We start from the raw sequence: 14,574 nt of genomic DNA, 5'->3' as shown, positions 1-14,574 counted from the left end.
CTATAGCAATTAAAAAAAGCAAATAGAAAGGTTCACTGGTTGGTTTTCCTCAGGTGTTCAATCAAGCACAGAATAAGGAAACACAGGGGGAAACAGGAGCTTTCTGCCTTGTATAACAAGGAATGTGTCTGCAGAGCTGTGACTGTTATCAGACAGCTCCCTGAGTAACCTTAACCAAAATCTTAAGATGTAAACAGGCACAAGAACTAAGGGAACTTCCCCTTTGACTTGAAGGGAGGTTCTTTTTACACTACATTAATTGCTTTCATTATGGCTATTTAAGGAAAATCTGTTACCTGCGTGTCTAATAGCCAAAACAGGTAATTTACCCTTTCAAAGCCTGCCAGAATTTGAAAGGAGGAAACAAAACATTAAAAAGGCTCTGTTGTTGCGTTTTTTAAAGCCTAAAAAAAGCATGTTAACTTTGAAATGAAAAAGTTTTATGGAAATATTAAAATGAACTATGTGACGTAAACAGAATTAAGTAAGATGCTTCCAATGTACCAGTGCATGTATAGACAACATGAACCTTTAACAGAAACAAGCTTATTTTTCATATTTGCTTTCTCATTCTTGTGGAATGCTTGGTTTTACCTAACATAGGGAAAGAAGATTTTCTTCCTTGCAGCTAAGAGTTCTTTTATTTGAGAATTCTCTTTGAGAAAAAAAAAAATTATTATTCTAGGAAAACATTATACGTTACAGGGCCTTTTCAAGAACTAGGCCCATTTTAACTGAACAATTAAATATTTGAAGCAGGAACCACAGAATCTGCACAGAACCTGTTATGACTTCATTTACCAAAAAAAAAAATCACAACAAACATTTGGACATGATCCAAAGGTTTGGATTTCTTTACTTTCTATTTTGTGTTAAACACTTCTACTGGTAATCTTTTGAGTATGACCTGGCATATGCTTTTTCAGACACCTCGTTAGAAAGACCTTTCATCTGCTGTTTCCTCAGATGAAAAGCCAGGAAAGATCTGCAAATAAGACCTCTACATTCAAGTTAAAAAAAAAGAAAAAAGAGAACATGAACACTCTTCTTTTAGACAGCTGTTTAGAAATAGGAAGAAGTCAGAGCTGAGACCAACAACAGATAACAAAAGGAAGGAAAAAGCTTCTAGCTTAGCTCTTGACACTGCTGGTTAAGTCTGGAATCAAAAGCTTCTAGCAAGAGGATTTCCAAATCTTGCCACAGAAGTTAAAGGAATTCTCTTTATAAAACACTGTGCTTAAGAGATTAAATGAAGGCCAACATATTGTGCTGTTCCAGAGAGAAACAGAGTACAGGCTGGTTAAAATACCTGTAACGTTTGCTGCAAGGGGAGCTACTGAAGAATAAAAGGCCCTAACAAAGAACAAGTTTGATACTAAGTCCCCTGCAAGCAATACAAATGTCTTCATTTCCACTTTCTCTTAAATCTACACACATTCCATACACACCTTAGAAGAGCTTTAAAGATTGCATTACTATTTTGTTGTCTGGGGTAGTTGGTAGCCATCGATCAACCTTCTCCACAGCACTAGTTTGTAATAGAGATGCAGAAGATTATAGCAATTCTTGGATTAGTATAAATTCTGCACTTATAAAAAAACCAGCAGCAATTTAATAGCACTTCTGACATTAAGAAAAAAGTTTATTATGGAATAAACTGGTAAGAAATATCGTTCCATTATGCAATTAGTTTCCAGTGAAATCAAATTCTACCACTGCTGGCATCACAGAACTTCTTCACATTTGATGCAAATATGAGAGATCAATTACAAAGTCACTCAGTGGCACTAAATTTGACAAAAACAAATAGTTCAGTTATATTGCTGATTATAAGCCTAACTTTAATAAGCTGCAACTACACTGCAGCTGCAAGAACTTGAACAACGTGCCACATTAATTATCTTTTTGGAAAAATTTATCATAATACAAACTTTAGACATTACAGTTACCATCAACATTCTACTAAGAAAAAAGGCTGCATGTTCTTCCAACTTACAGTTTGAAAATTTAAGCTATTATTGTAAATCTGAAGAGTTTAGAAAGTCTTGCACCCTCTTTCTAAACTAAAATATAGAATATACATAGTATTTCACATATAATATTTTATACATAATTGTTTTCACATTGTAATTAAACAGGAAAAATTTACATTTTTATTTTGGTGGCAAAGACATAATTTCAGACCCTAGTTTGAAGCTCCTGTAGCGCTGTGAACAGAAGATGCAGAATCATGATCAGATAGAAAGGAAACAGTGGCAGCAGCTGCTTCAGGAAGCACGGGTGCAAGTACATGTCGACAAACTGGGCATGTTCCCGACTAAAAAAAAAAAAAAAAAAAGGAAAAAACACAGGCATTTGCACAGTTTGCATTCAATTCTGTTGTAAATAATAACCTTTAGCTTTTCAAAGTATTTAATGCCTTCACAAGAGCACTGTCTCAAAGTCAAATTTGACTGGATGGCTACCTGGAGCTAAGAGACAGCTAACAATCTCAGAAGAAAGCTTTGTTTTGCTTTTACACCAGTCACACAGCGGATACATCAGGCTCTCTGCAAGGTCTTCCTCAAAGAATTGATTTTACAGGTGGGATTTTTTTTTCTGAGGCAAGGATTAAATATAAACTAGGTACAGCCCAAATCTAACAGGAAGTATTTTGTCCTAGTTTTCAGCAAGAGTAGTTTACTGTAACAGTAGAAAAAGGCAAGACATATAATACAAGCAATATCAACATGGTAATCAACATTATCAAGGTTAAAAAAAACCAAAAAACCCCACCAACAACCCATGCTAGAGGTGTTCTGATCTCCCTAGTCTGAATCAATTAATCTTCCTCTTGAGGAAATGATGTGTTAAACTGTAGGCTCACTGAGAACTAGCAAGTGCTAGTTCAGGCTCATACTGTGCGTAAAGCAGAGTGCAAGTGCAAGGAAAAAAAGATACCAATTCATTCATTACAGTTCTTTTAGTCTAGCCTCAATACGATGTAAGCCTTTTTAAGACATTTGGAAGGAAACTGGTTACAGATTATGAAAATGAAATCTAATACAACATAGATTTACCAAAGGTAAATTCTTTAAATTAATCTACAAGCATTCCATTATTTCTCCCACCAACCTTAGCTGTCACCATAAATGGGCCTGACATTCTGGCAAGACAGATCAGATCCTTTGCTCTTCTCAGAGAAAAACAAGCCATCTTCATTACCTCAGGGTATGAGTACAGTAAAGAAAGCTTTTCTCATACCAAAACAAGTTATAACTCATCCATCTCTTTCATTCATACTAAAAGCAGGCCATGTTTTTTCTCACACAAATACCCCCTCTATTCAAGAAATTGCCCTTCAGGTGAGTACAGATACAAATTACTTTGTTCACTTGCACTAGAATTTCGTTCCCTAATGCAGAAAATTAACAGCCAGTTATTTCTTGGTATTTCACCCCACATTTTCAAAAAGTTACAAACTGTTCTTCCCAGAAGAATGCAAATACTCAAAAAACCCCACAAACCCCCCACCAATCCTGTAGTACTTACTGTCTGTAGCCAAAGAGTTACACAAGGTTTGTGAAACAAATGATGACAGGGTAGCTCTGTTATGATTTCATCATTCACATATTCACTGCAACAGATAGTACAACACTGCTCTTGATCTACACCTATGATGAAGAAAAAAACATTATTATTATTACCTTGTTTTACATCTAAGATGAGCTGAAATTAAAATACATATTATCAACAGTATCACTAATGATTACAAAATACAATCACACTTATTCCACTAAACATTAGTTTTCCAAAATGACTAAAGTTATATTCAGTCTGATTCAAGATTCAAAAGCTCTTAGAACAGCATTGCCAGCTGCACAGTAAGTATGTTTAAATACTGCATCTATGGTATTACAGAAAGCTAAATTTGTTCTTATAAACATTGTGGAAATTAATTCTTAATTATTTTTCCATACCATCATGGTCATCTGTGACGATAATCTGTGGCAGACAATCTATGGTTTCTTTAGTAGCTGGTGGTTGAGCCTGTTCAACATCAAATCCAAGAGACTCCAAATGTGCCAGAGCAGTCTGAAAGGAGTGAGCAGAGATCAAGTTCTCTTACTCACAAATGTAACATCCCATATAAAAACAAATAATCAAGAAAAGGAATCTAATACTAATAGTATTGCTTTCTTAAATGGAAGGTATGTCTGTCAGACTAACCTTGACATCATTTTTATTTTTATAATGAATGAGATGAAACTGAAGGTCAAAACAGTAACAGCTTGTTTTTTAAGCCTTCTTAAAGTATCAGGACAGAGTCACAACTTATTCTCTAACGAACATTTGTTCATTTTATAAAGTTTCAGAAAAGGCAGCAAGTCGAAAATGTAATAATGCTTACTAATACAAAACTGTCATTACATTTCGCTTTCTGAAAATAAAAGTCTCATTAATGTGTTAACTGGCTTCAACTATTGAATTGCTCAGGTACAAACAAAAATATTAAGTACCTTGCTATACTACCAATGTAAGCTTTCAGAAAAAAACCCAGGATCCACATAGATGTTTCTCATCTGTATAATGACTTAAGACAAACGTAGTACTCTGAAGTCATCTTGTTTGAAACTTAAAGATTTTTGTATGGTGAAAAATTTAAGACTCCAATGCTACAGCTGGTAGATTTGATGTTTACATCATACATTCAACCCCATAAGACACTGCAAGGATCTCCAGTAGAAAAAAATGCAACACAGAACTCAGATTGGTTATATTCACTAAGCAATGTGCTAGATATACCTGTTTGAAGAACAGAACAAACCAATACTGAAAAGCCAAGAACACAGAAGCACTGAGTTCATATCCTGAATGAACTAGTCACACCCCTCAAGTACAACTACTTACTGCTCTAATCAGCATGAAAATTATTTACTCTAATGGCCACAAAACTCCCTTGGTAAGAAGTTTAAGATAACGTGACATTTTTGTAGTGTTGGGGGTACACTCAACTAAAAACCAAAAATATACTAAAGAAACATTGGATTATATACAAACATCTTCAGTAGTCTTTCCTCTTAAACTTTTCAGAAAGTTACTAGAGCTGAAGCCTGAAAACAGGCCTGCACTTTTTTCACAGTGGCAAGGTAGCTCAGGCAATCATCTGACCATAGGTCTAAACTAGCAGGTTTACACCTACAGCCAAATGTTTGTGGCAGCAGAGAGATCAGCATGAGCTAACAGACAAATATTTACAGCTCCTACTGCCACACATATTCTCATCTAGAAATCTACTAATTTAAAGGAAATCCTGGGACAGTTATCCCTACTGCACTACGCAAGTCCATCTGCAAAACAGGTACGCTCCTCCAATTTAACAGCTTAAAAACATTCAATTCTGTTACAGCAGACAATACTGCCTTACTAACATTAAGGTGATTTTAGTATTTGCAATGGTGTTTTGCTACAGCTGCAATGGTCTGAGAATAACTTGTAGGTAAAAATACAATACTTAATTAGATTAACTACTACAGCTGGAAAAATTAGGTAAGATCCCAGGCAGACAGAAGAATGCAATATTACTTATGTGTCAAACCTCTGTGTCTGTATCCAGTATTAGCACTCTCAAACAGAAAACAATTTGCAGAAGCATTGTATTGTTTGCTTTTGAAAGCTACGCAAAAGAAACATCACAGACAGAAAGCCTCACAATGACTCTGATGCTTAAAACCACATCTTCAAAACCAAAGCAGAGCAAAGAAGTGTCCACTTTGCAACTTTTATAAGATACCTTTATTTCCTTCCTCTTATTACTTATGCGACTGCTTACTGCTCCATGTACCATAAACCAAATGCTGGACACTGCTAGAAACAGGAGTGCTATAGCCTACAGGAGTTTGAGCTCCTCACATCCGTAAATCAGCACAGGAAATATTCATAAATGAAGTCACTGACACTGTAAAGACACCCAGCCTGTTCCATACTGCTAATGAAGTAAACCAAACACTCCCAGCTAAGTAATATCTTTAAAACAAACGGAAGTAAAAAACCCAAAAATAAGTCGCACATATAGGTTATTACATTTTAGGATCCCAGAGTCTTATAGAACATAGCTTTTTTTTTTTTTTAAATTAATATATTCACTATGTTTTCCCTCCAAATGCCACAATTAGTTGGGACAAATCCCTCCCTCCCAGTTAAGATACACTTGAATTTTGGATGCATTATCAAGTCTCATCCCTTTCAACTATTTCATAGCTACAGTAAATTAGTTTGCTGGATAAAGAAATTTTCAGAAAGTTTTCTGAGCTATAATAGACTCTCATAATAAATTGCATTGTTATAGGTGAAAAAGATCTGGTTAATGAATCTACTATTTTAGATAAGAGAATTTTGGGAAACTTAAGGAGGTAGTTTAAGTAAATCAGTAACAGGTTGAATAAAGTCACATTCATTAGATAGATTATTAATGATGTTATAATTAAACTCAACCCAATCTATTCATCAAATCAGAATAATACTTAAAGCTAGTCAAAGCTCAGGCTTCTCCATTACAAAACCTCTGGTGCAAAAATACTTGTTACCAGAAAGCAGATGGGTTACTTTTTAAACTTGAAACAAAAGCAGAGTTATGTTGCACGCATAAGGTAGGACCAGACTAAGCAAGATTTAAATAATAGCCATTTGCCCTAAAGCCAGATCTAAATAATACTAAAACAGCATAACTGGCAACAAGTAACCTGTTAGAAAGCTGAGTATAAATATATAGATAATATGTAACTGCAAAGTGGCAAACCAGCTTGGGGTATAGTTATTCAGAGAAAGAAAACACATGTGCAAGCAGTAAGATCTGGAAGGTGAGAACAAAAGTTGTAGAACAAGCAGGAAAGGTACTGATGAAACTGAAATCTAATCATCCTGCAGTAAAATACCTAGCAAAACCAGAACAAGTCCTAATCCCCAAAGTAAGATGAACTATGTCAAAAACAGATGAAATCACTCCCTTTAATCTTGGGGAGAGGGATGAGGAGCATAAAATACCAATCATGAGGAAGACAGACAACTAGCTTCAATTCTCACTTCCCTCAAAGAGCTCTCAAGCCTGATCACCTTGACCTTAGTTACTAAGATATCCCTCACAGTGATCTCTAACTCCCTACTCGATACATATAGACAGTTGCAACAAACTACAGAACAAAAATTGTCATATTACAAACATTTTCTATGCACCCTATAAATGGAAAATCAGAAATTGCATTTTCCAGCAGAAAGCAAAGACATTTTCAGCAATCTCTCTTACCCAAACTTGAAAAGTTAGTTCAGTTTGGTCTTTGAATCACAGAAGAAAACATTTTTTTAAAAAGAATTTTTTTCCCCCTGAAAATGCAGTACGCCATATGCCACATTTTGGATATCTGAGCAAGCACTGTTACCACAGTACCAAAGATAAGGAAAAGGCTTTGTAACTCTACAAGATACTTACTACTTCAATGAAAGAATTCACATTTTTAAATCTGTGGAACACACTTATACCTCTTCATCTACAATTGTCTGACAACCAGGGAAGTTGTGTTTAAAGGCTGTTCTGAACGTCGTTCCAGGAACACAAGTTTCTAGTCTGTGTTAAGCTAGTCAGGGACAGGGTCACGTATTATATTAAGAGGTTACACTGGACTAGCCATTTGCAAGTCCTATTTTCTAGAAAGCAGAAAACATTATATTCTGATCCTGCCTACATCTTGCTGTGGTCATTAAAAAGACAGGATCTCAGCAAACAATTAAAATTAATTCTGGAGAGATAGACATTACAGAGCCTTTTTTTTTTTTTGCTCACTTTCTCTCAACTTCCAGAAATACTTGCAATATTGCCTAAGAGAAATGTTGAACTGTTTTGGGTAATCCTTGCTCTTATTTTCTGAACTTTTAGTAACCATCTTTACACTGGAAGAGAGGTGCTCTATATATTCTGCTTGAGATTTGGAGGAAATATTTGTAATTCTTACTCAAAATCTGTGCTGTCCATTTAGTCACAGTTAATACAACTGTTCCTTTTACTACTCAGTTACCATTTTCTGCTGACTAATTCCAGTTATGCCAGACTTCTATGCCCACCATAAAGTTTCAGGCACCTAAGGGCTAATTTCAAGCACAAATACTATTTAAGAGAATTGGCTTTCCCTCTTGTCCAACATCCACAGTGACCTGTGACCTCTGGTACCACAGGTACCAGAGAATAACTACCTCTGTAGTCATCTACCTGCTTGCCAAGTGTGTTCAATGACACTCCGTTCCTAGTGACACTAACATAATTACAGCATCTTCTCAGCCAGCCATGCACACAGCCACCTAGGATTGCTTTTACAGGTCAAGCCTGAAAAGAGTCCACACGTTTCTTATGACAGAGTAACTAGGGAAATGTTGTTACACAGTAATGAGAAAGAAAAACTCAGAGCTATAATAACCTCAGTCTCCTCTTCAAGTGTTAACATATTGATTAAAAAAAAGAAAAGATGGGATTAGTTTCCCCTCTCTACACAGATCCTCTTGCTTTGGTGCAAAGGAGGTGGTCAACTGCTTCTGTAGTTCTGTCCTTTTTGATGTAGTTAGAACCAGCAGCTGTGAAAGAGACAAGGAATTTTCTCTATGCAATTTCAAAATACTGCTTTTATACTAAGGATATCAACAGACCTCCTACACATTAATAAGCAGTTCTGAAGTGTCTCCAGATGAGTAATGCTAACAAGATCCTACACAGCTGGAGAAGACCCTATGGTACTTGATCATGAATAAGGCTGACCTCCCATATACCTTGGGGGATGCACAATACCTGGAAATTTAATGACTGCCAACTTCAGGGAACAACCCTTCCACCCCCTTGGAAAATCCCCTGAAGTTTATTCACAAAATCATTGATTTTGCACATATCCATGGAAAAAAAAGATTATCTATGATTGTTCCACTGACTGTCAGCTTCAGAAAGCATTTTAAAGCATCCTTGGTATTTTGTCTGCAAGCACACTATGACATACAGTCTGCCCTGTTCACCCCTTTTAACTAAGAGCTAGTAGTCAAACTGCCCCTTGATGCCCCTAAACTTATGTCACACACAAAACATTGAATTTAATTGTTGTAACACCATATTATATGTCTACACATCATTTAACTCTTCTTTTGACAAATACCCTGCAGGGGAGATTTCTGGCAGTGCAAGAGTTGTCGCATTGCATCAAAGTGAATTTCAGCTCGCTCCATATTCACTCTGACAGTGACCAACATCATGTAACACAAAAAAGACAAAGATAGTAACCATGCTTGATCTTGGTTATAAATGCTCTGGTTTATCAAAAGTTAGACAGATAAAATGAGATTAGAACAAGGTAAAGATAAAAAGCTTTTTTGCTTTTGGATTGTTTGGTTTTTGTTTGTTTTTTTTTTTAATTTAAAACACATGGAGTCAAGACAGTCAAACACAGAAAAGTCGTCTACTGAGGAAAAAATGAGACCAAGACATCCAATTGTACTCTTGAAAAAAAAAAAAGCTGGGACAATTCATAGGCACAGATCCAGGTATGAACTTTCCTTTATCAAGTAGGGAATTTGGCAACATTCTTTAGAATAATTTAAATAGCGTATGTTTATACTGGTAGAAATCAGTATCTTTTTTTCCTTTAAGAGAAAATAAATACATATTCTAAAAGGAGAAGCACTGATCAATGACTTCTTGCACTACATCATTTAACAGAGCTTCCAACATTTATTTTCAAGCTTGCAGACCTGAAAGTTCAAGCTAAAACAGGAAAGTAATTTTTTCCCTGACTCTCCTGATTTTCAGATTGTGCTGAAAAAGGATTCAATAATAAAAACTTATGTCACAACATCACTGATATAATACCACCAAGAATATTTTAATACCTCCATAGCTTGTTGTAAGCGTCCCTCTAGTGCCACAAATGAGAGAAACTGAGGATCCACAGAAGGAATGGCTTGAGCAAGTCCTAGGCCATCACCAAACTCATCAAGTAGTCTGAAAAACATGAGTTAGGGAAGATGGTCTTCATTTCAAAGTAAATAGTAATAACACGAAGGCTGGGTACATCAAATTACTGCACATCACCTGTTAACAACTGTGTGCGTATACTCTCATGTGGTGGTTGCGTTGGGTTGATCTTGGCTGGCTGCCACATACCCACCTAGCCACTCTCTCACTCCCCCACCTCAACTGGACGGGGACATAAATAAGACTGAAAGCTCGTGGGTCGAGATAAAGACAGGGACATCACTCACCAATCACCATCACAGGCAATACAGTCTCAGCTTAAGGGGGAACCTTAATTTAACTGAAAGGTTGAACCAGATGATCTTTTGAGGTCCCTTCCAATCTGGGCTGTTCTATGATTCTATGAATTTATTGCCAATAAAAATGGATTTGGATGGTGAGAAACAAAGACAAAAACTAAAACACCTTCCCTTTAGCCCTCCCTCTCCTCCCAGGCTCAACTTCACTCCTTCATTCCTGACTCCTCTATGTCCCCCTACCCCAAGCAGTGTAGAGGGGAGAGGGAATGGGGGTTGTGGTCAGTTCATTGCAGTTCCTCTCTGCCACTCCTTACTCCTCACACTGTTCCCCTGCTCCAGAGTGGGGTCCCTCCCACAGGCTGCTGTCCTTCAGGACAAACCTGCTCCTGCATAGGTCTTTCACACAAGCTGCAGTCCTTCACTAACTGCTCCAGTGTGGGCTCTCCACAGGCACAGTTCCTTCAGCAAATACCTACCTGCTCCAGTGTGGTCTTCTCCAGGGGCTTCAGGGGAATCTCTCCTCCAGCACCTGGAGTACCTCCTCCCGCTTCTTCTCTGACCTTAGTGTCTGCAGGGTTGTTTCTCTCACATCATCCTCCCTCCTCTCTCACACTCTGCTGTGCAGCATTTTTTTACCCTTTCTTAAATACACTTTCCCAGGAGACACCACCCTGCAGTGGGTCCACTGGAGCCAGCTGTGTCCCACACAGGGCAGCCCCAGCCTCTCCTCACAGATTCCGCCCTGCAGCCCCCTGCCAGCACCTGCTACCAGTACAGATGTACTCTCAAGACAATATAGACTTCAGAAGAACATGATGGGAGCTTTTACTGTTGACTACTCCAGAATAAAAGGGCACACAGCCCAGCTAATAAATTTTCTATGTATGCTATTAAGCTCATTTTACAACTAGCATTCAGATTTTTATTACATCATGTGTCACAGTTCATAGCTTGGTGGCTGCTTTGAGTTCTGTTTTCAACATTCAGAGATCAAATCTTAAAACGGGCACAAGCAAAATCATGTACAGATCTGCGTATGCTCAACAGAAAATTGAACAGACTATTAGAGAAGCATCTTTCTTCCTATTTTGAGTAATTAGGAAGCTTACCAAGGCTAACCTCCAACACTTAAAAATCCTGCAATTCCTTTGCTAGCTTGCTGCCTGGCACTGTAAGAACAAGTGCCTTACTTCTAGCTTGGACTCTCATGCATTAGTCCATGTTGTGCTTTTTCAGAATATAACTTCACAAGGAGAAAATACCAGTGGTTTTGGTATGTCTATACTGTAGTTTATAGTATTTTTAATAAGCAGAAGAGAGCAAATGGTAAGCCTCTCAGTGGAAAGCATTCTGTCTAGCTCACTCTTACTTTAAAACAAAGGCACTATACTATTCTAGGATTAGGCTGTGCAAGTGGCTCCGATCACATGCTTCCTGGTATTTGCAGAATTTTTGTAATAAATATATTGCAATATTCTTCAGTGATCTAATGACAGAAAATTGATCGAGGCATTCAAAATTATGACAATACTAGGTAAGTGCATGGCATTTCAAAGAGAAATAAAATAGGCTTATAACATCTAACTTACACCAGTTGCAAAAGAGGAAAAGACCAATTATAAAATTGCACTGACTTAAATGCTGATTACATTCATATTGCTTTACTTTTGTTATACTTCCACTACACTTATCTTGAAAATTAATTGAAAAAGTACACCCACCCCTTGAATATTTAGTGTACCAGAATTTTCTGAGATCACAGCCTGATTTAGCAAATCTACATCCTTTTTCTCTCGTTAGAAGAAACATAGCACTTGAAGTACATTAAGCCTTAAAACTCAGATTATCAGCCTTTGAAGCAAGTGCATACTGATAGCCATGAGTATTTTTGACATCTTACATAAAAACCAAAACAGTAACTACAAAACCTCTGAAATTAATGCAGAAACCTATCAAAGGCATACCTCCACTCCACATCCAGGTCTTCACTCACACTGGAGTCATCCTCAAGGTTGTTATTTCCATCCAACAGGAAGAATCCAGGATGCGCAAAATCACTAACTGGATCGTTTTGCCCATCACTGCTACTTTCTACTTCTTCCCGGTACTGTAACCAAGGAATCTCTCCTTCCTCCAACAGTGTCTGTTGCCTTCAAATAAATAAATGAAAAGCTAAAACTAAAAATCTAGGAGAATTTATGAACACATGCAAGCAACAAAACCTACACATATTACAAGGGCTGCAGCTGCATGTTTCCCAGACTGCAGAGTCCCAGATTAGGAATTTAGTATTTGCTGTAAAAAACAAGGAAATCCTAGTGGTATTAGGTCCAGACTCAGAATCTTGTAACACCCATGAATCTGTGGCAAAATTATTTGTCTAATGCTCAAGGGGAGCAGTACAGTAAGTAGCTTGCTTTGCATTTTCCCTAGTACAGACAGTATCCTTGCCAGGGCTAGTAATTTTGGCACTAAAGACTTTCTTATTCATCTACAAGGTCCTAAAGCCACTAAAAAGAAAGGCTCTCTTGACACCCTGGAACAGCCTTCATGGGGAAACTTGGCCTGAATGCAAACAGATATCATTTGCAAGAGAAGCTATTTGCATAAGGAGAAAGACTCCTCACATTCCTGGATTTTCTAGAGGAGCACAAGTCACCTTGATGTTTAGAGACACAGGGCTGCGAGTCCCACTTTCCTTAACAAAGGGTAAATAAACAGGATTCATGTTAGAAATGGGTACATTTGCAGGCTGTTCACATCAAAGCAAGCTAAAGAGTACATAGCGCCATTATTGTTGTTCTGAAACAGATGAGTTTTCATAATGTTTTCATAAAGCCACACTAATTCTCCAAACCTCAAGAGACAGTGATACTAAAAAAGCAGTAACAGATTTGGAATGCTTGGTAATAGGTACTGCCTGCCTAAGAGTGGAAGAAGCTGAAAGAACGGTTAGGCATGGCTTGTTGCTTTATAGAGACCCAAACTAAGAATATAAGGTCAATATTAGATGCTTGGGGGGGGAACCAACCAAAAAACTTTCCTTAGCTATTTATAGCTACAAATTTTGCCTTGCAACAAAAGCAGATACATTTTACAAAGTGAAGTACTGAATGACCAGAAAGTAACTTCTCAGCAAGCAAGTAGTTCAAGTTTACTTTAATCACTGATAGGGTGGCAGAAATAAAGAGCAGCAGTGGAATATGAGAAGCAATAAAGCAAAGAGATAAACAACTACTTTGCAAGGAGTGCTAAGCAGTATCAGAAGATGCGTATGTTACATATATGTCTTTACAATTAACAAAGCCCCATATGATGAAACTCAGAGATGAATCACTCAAGAGACTGGTATTTTTTCATAAGCTTTTCCAGCTGAACAGCTGCTTTATCTAACTCACCGCCTTGTGCTCCTGTGCCATTAAGAAAATTCACCCTAGCATTGACAATGTATATAGTTCCCCCAGGCCAACAAAGCCCCATATGATGAAACTCGGAGATGAATCACTCGTTCTTGAAGGTTTCCACAAAAGAACACTGTGAGCAGGTTCTGTGTGAGCAAGAAAAGTCACTGATCCATTTAACCCCTTTGCAGCACTGGCTGGTGAACTGAGATACCAGAGCCCTGTGGTAGAAGATTTATATGCCTAAAGTGGGACTTAGTGTGTGTGGAAGCAGAAGTATCTTGATCTACAACTAGGATTTTGAAAGGTGATCCTAACTAGCTAAATGATCCTGGATGAACCTAAAGTTGACATACATGGTGCTGCCCTTTACAGATGGATCCAGGTCAAATCCTGAGAGCCCGTTTCAGAGCACTCTGTTTTGAAATGAATCATAGAATCATTTAGTTTGGAGAAGACCTTTAAGATCATCAAGTCCAACCATTAACCTAGCGCTGCCAAGTCCACCATTAAACCATGTCCCTAAGCACCACGTCTACACATCTTTTAAATACCTCCGGGGTGGTGACTCAACCACTTCCCTGGGCAGCCTGTTCCAATGCTTGACAACCCTTTTGGTGAAGAAATTTTGCCTAATACCTAATCTAAACCTCCCCTGGCACAACTTGAGGCCACTTCTTCTTGTCCTATCCCTTGTTACTTGGGAAAAGAGACCAACACCGACCTCGCTACAACCTCCTTTCATAGAATCATAGAATCATTGAGGTTGGAAAAGACCTCTAAGATCATCGAGTCCAACCGTCGACACAACACCAGCACCCACTAAACCATGTCCTTAAGTGCCTCATCTACTCGTCTTTTAAATACCTCCAGGGATGGGGACTCCACCACTTCC

At 37.7% G+C, this 14,574-nt stretch overlaps 1 protein-coding gene across 2 annotated transcripts in view; it reads right to left on the bottom strand.

Moving 5' to 3' along the window:
* Positions 1–1,619: 1,619 nt before the first annotated feature.
* Positions 1,620–14,574, bottom strand: part of PJA2 (praja ring finger ubiquitin ligase 2) — a 36,496-nt gene continuing 23,541 nt past the window's right edge. Inside the window, exons 5-9 of one of the 2 annotated variants that reach the window (XM_009284182.2) lie at positions 12,243–12,428; positions 9,895–10,006; positions 3,960–4,074; positions 3,532–3,653; positions 1,620–2,317 (exon numbers count right to left, since the gene is read on the bottom strand). In XM_009284182.2, coding sequence (XP_009282457.1) covers positions 2,186–2,317; positions 3,532–3,653; positions 3,960–4,074; positions 9,895–10,006; positions 12,243–12,428 — 667 coding nt within the window. In that variant the 3' untranslated portion in view covers positions 1,620–2,185. Of the gene's footprint in view, positions 2,318–3,531; positions 3,654–3,959; positions 4,075–9,894; positions 10,007–12,242; positions 12,429–14,574 lie in introns of those variants that run through there. The other variant, XM_009284183.2, reaches the window with a different exon arrangement.

This window comes from Aptenodytes forsteri, unplaced genomic scaffold (assembly GCF_000699145.1).
Source record: "Aptenodytes forsteri isolate BGI_AS27 unplaced genomic scaffold, ASM69914v1 Scaffold69, whole genome shotgun sequence".
Lineage (NCBI taxonomy): Eukaryota > Metazoa > Chordata > Aves > Sphenisciformes > Spheniscidae > Aptenodytes > Aptenodytes forsteri.
Note: the sequence above shows the minus strand (reverse complement) of the source record. Positions and strands in the feature narration are given on the sequence as shown.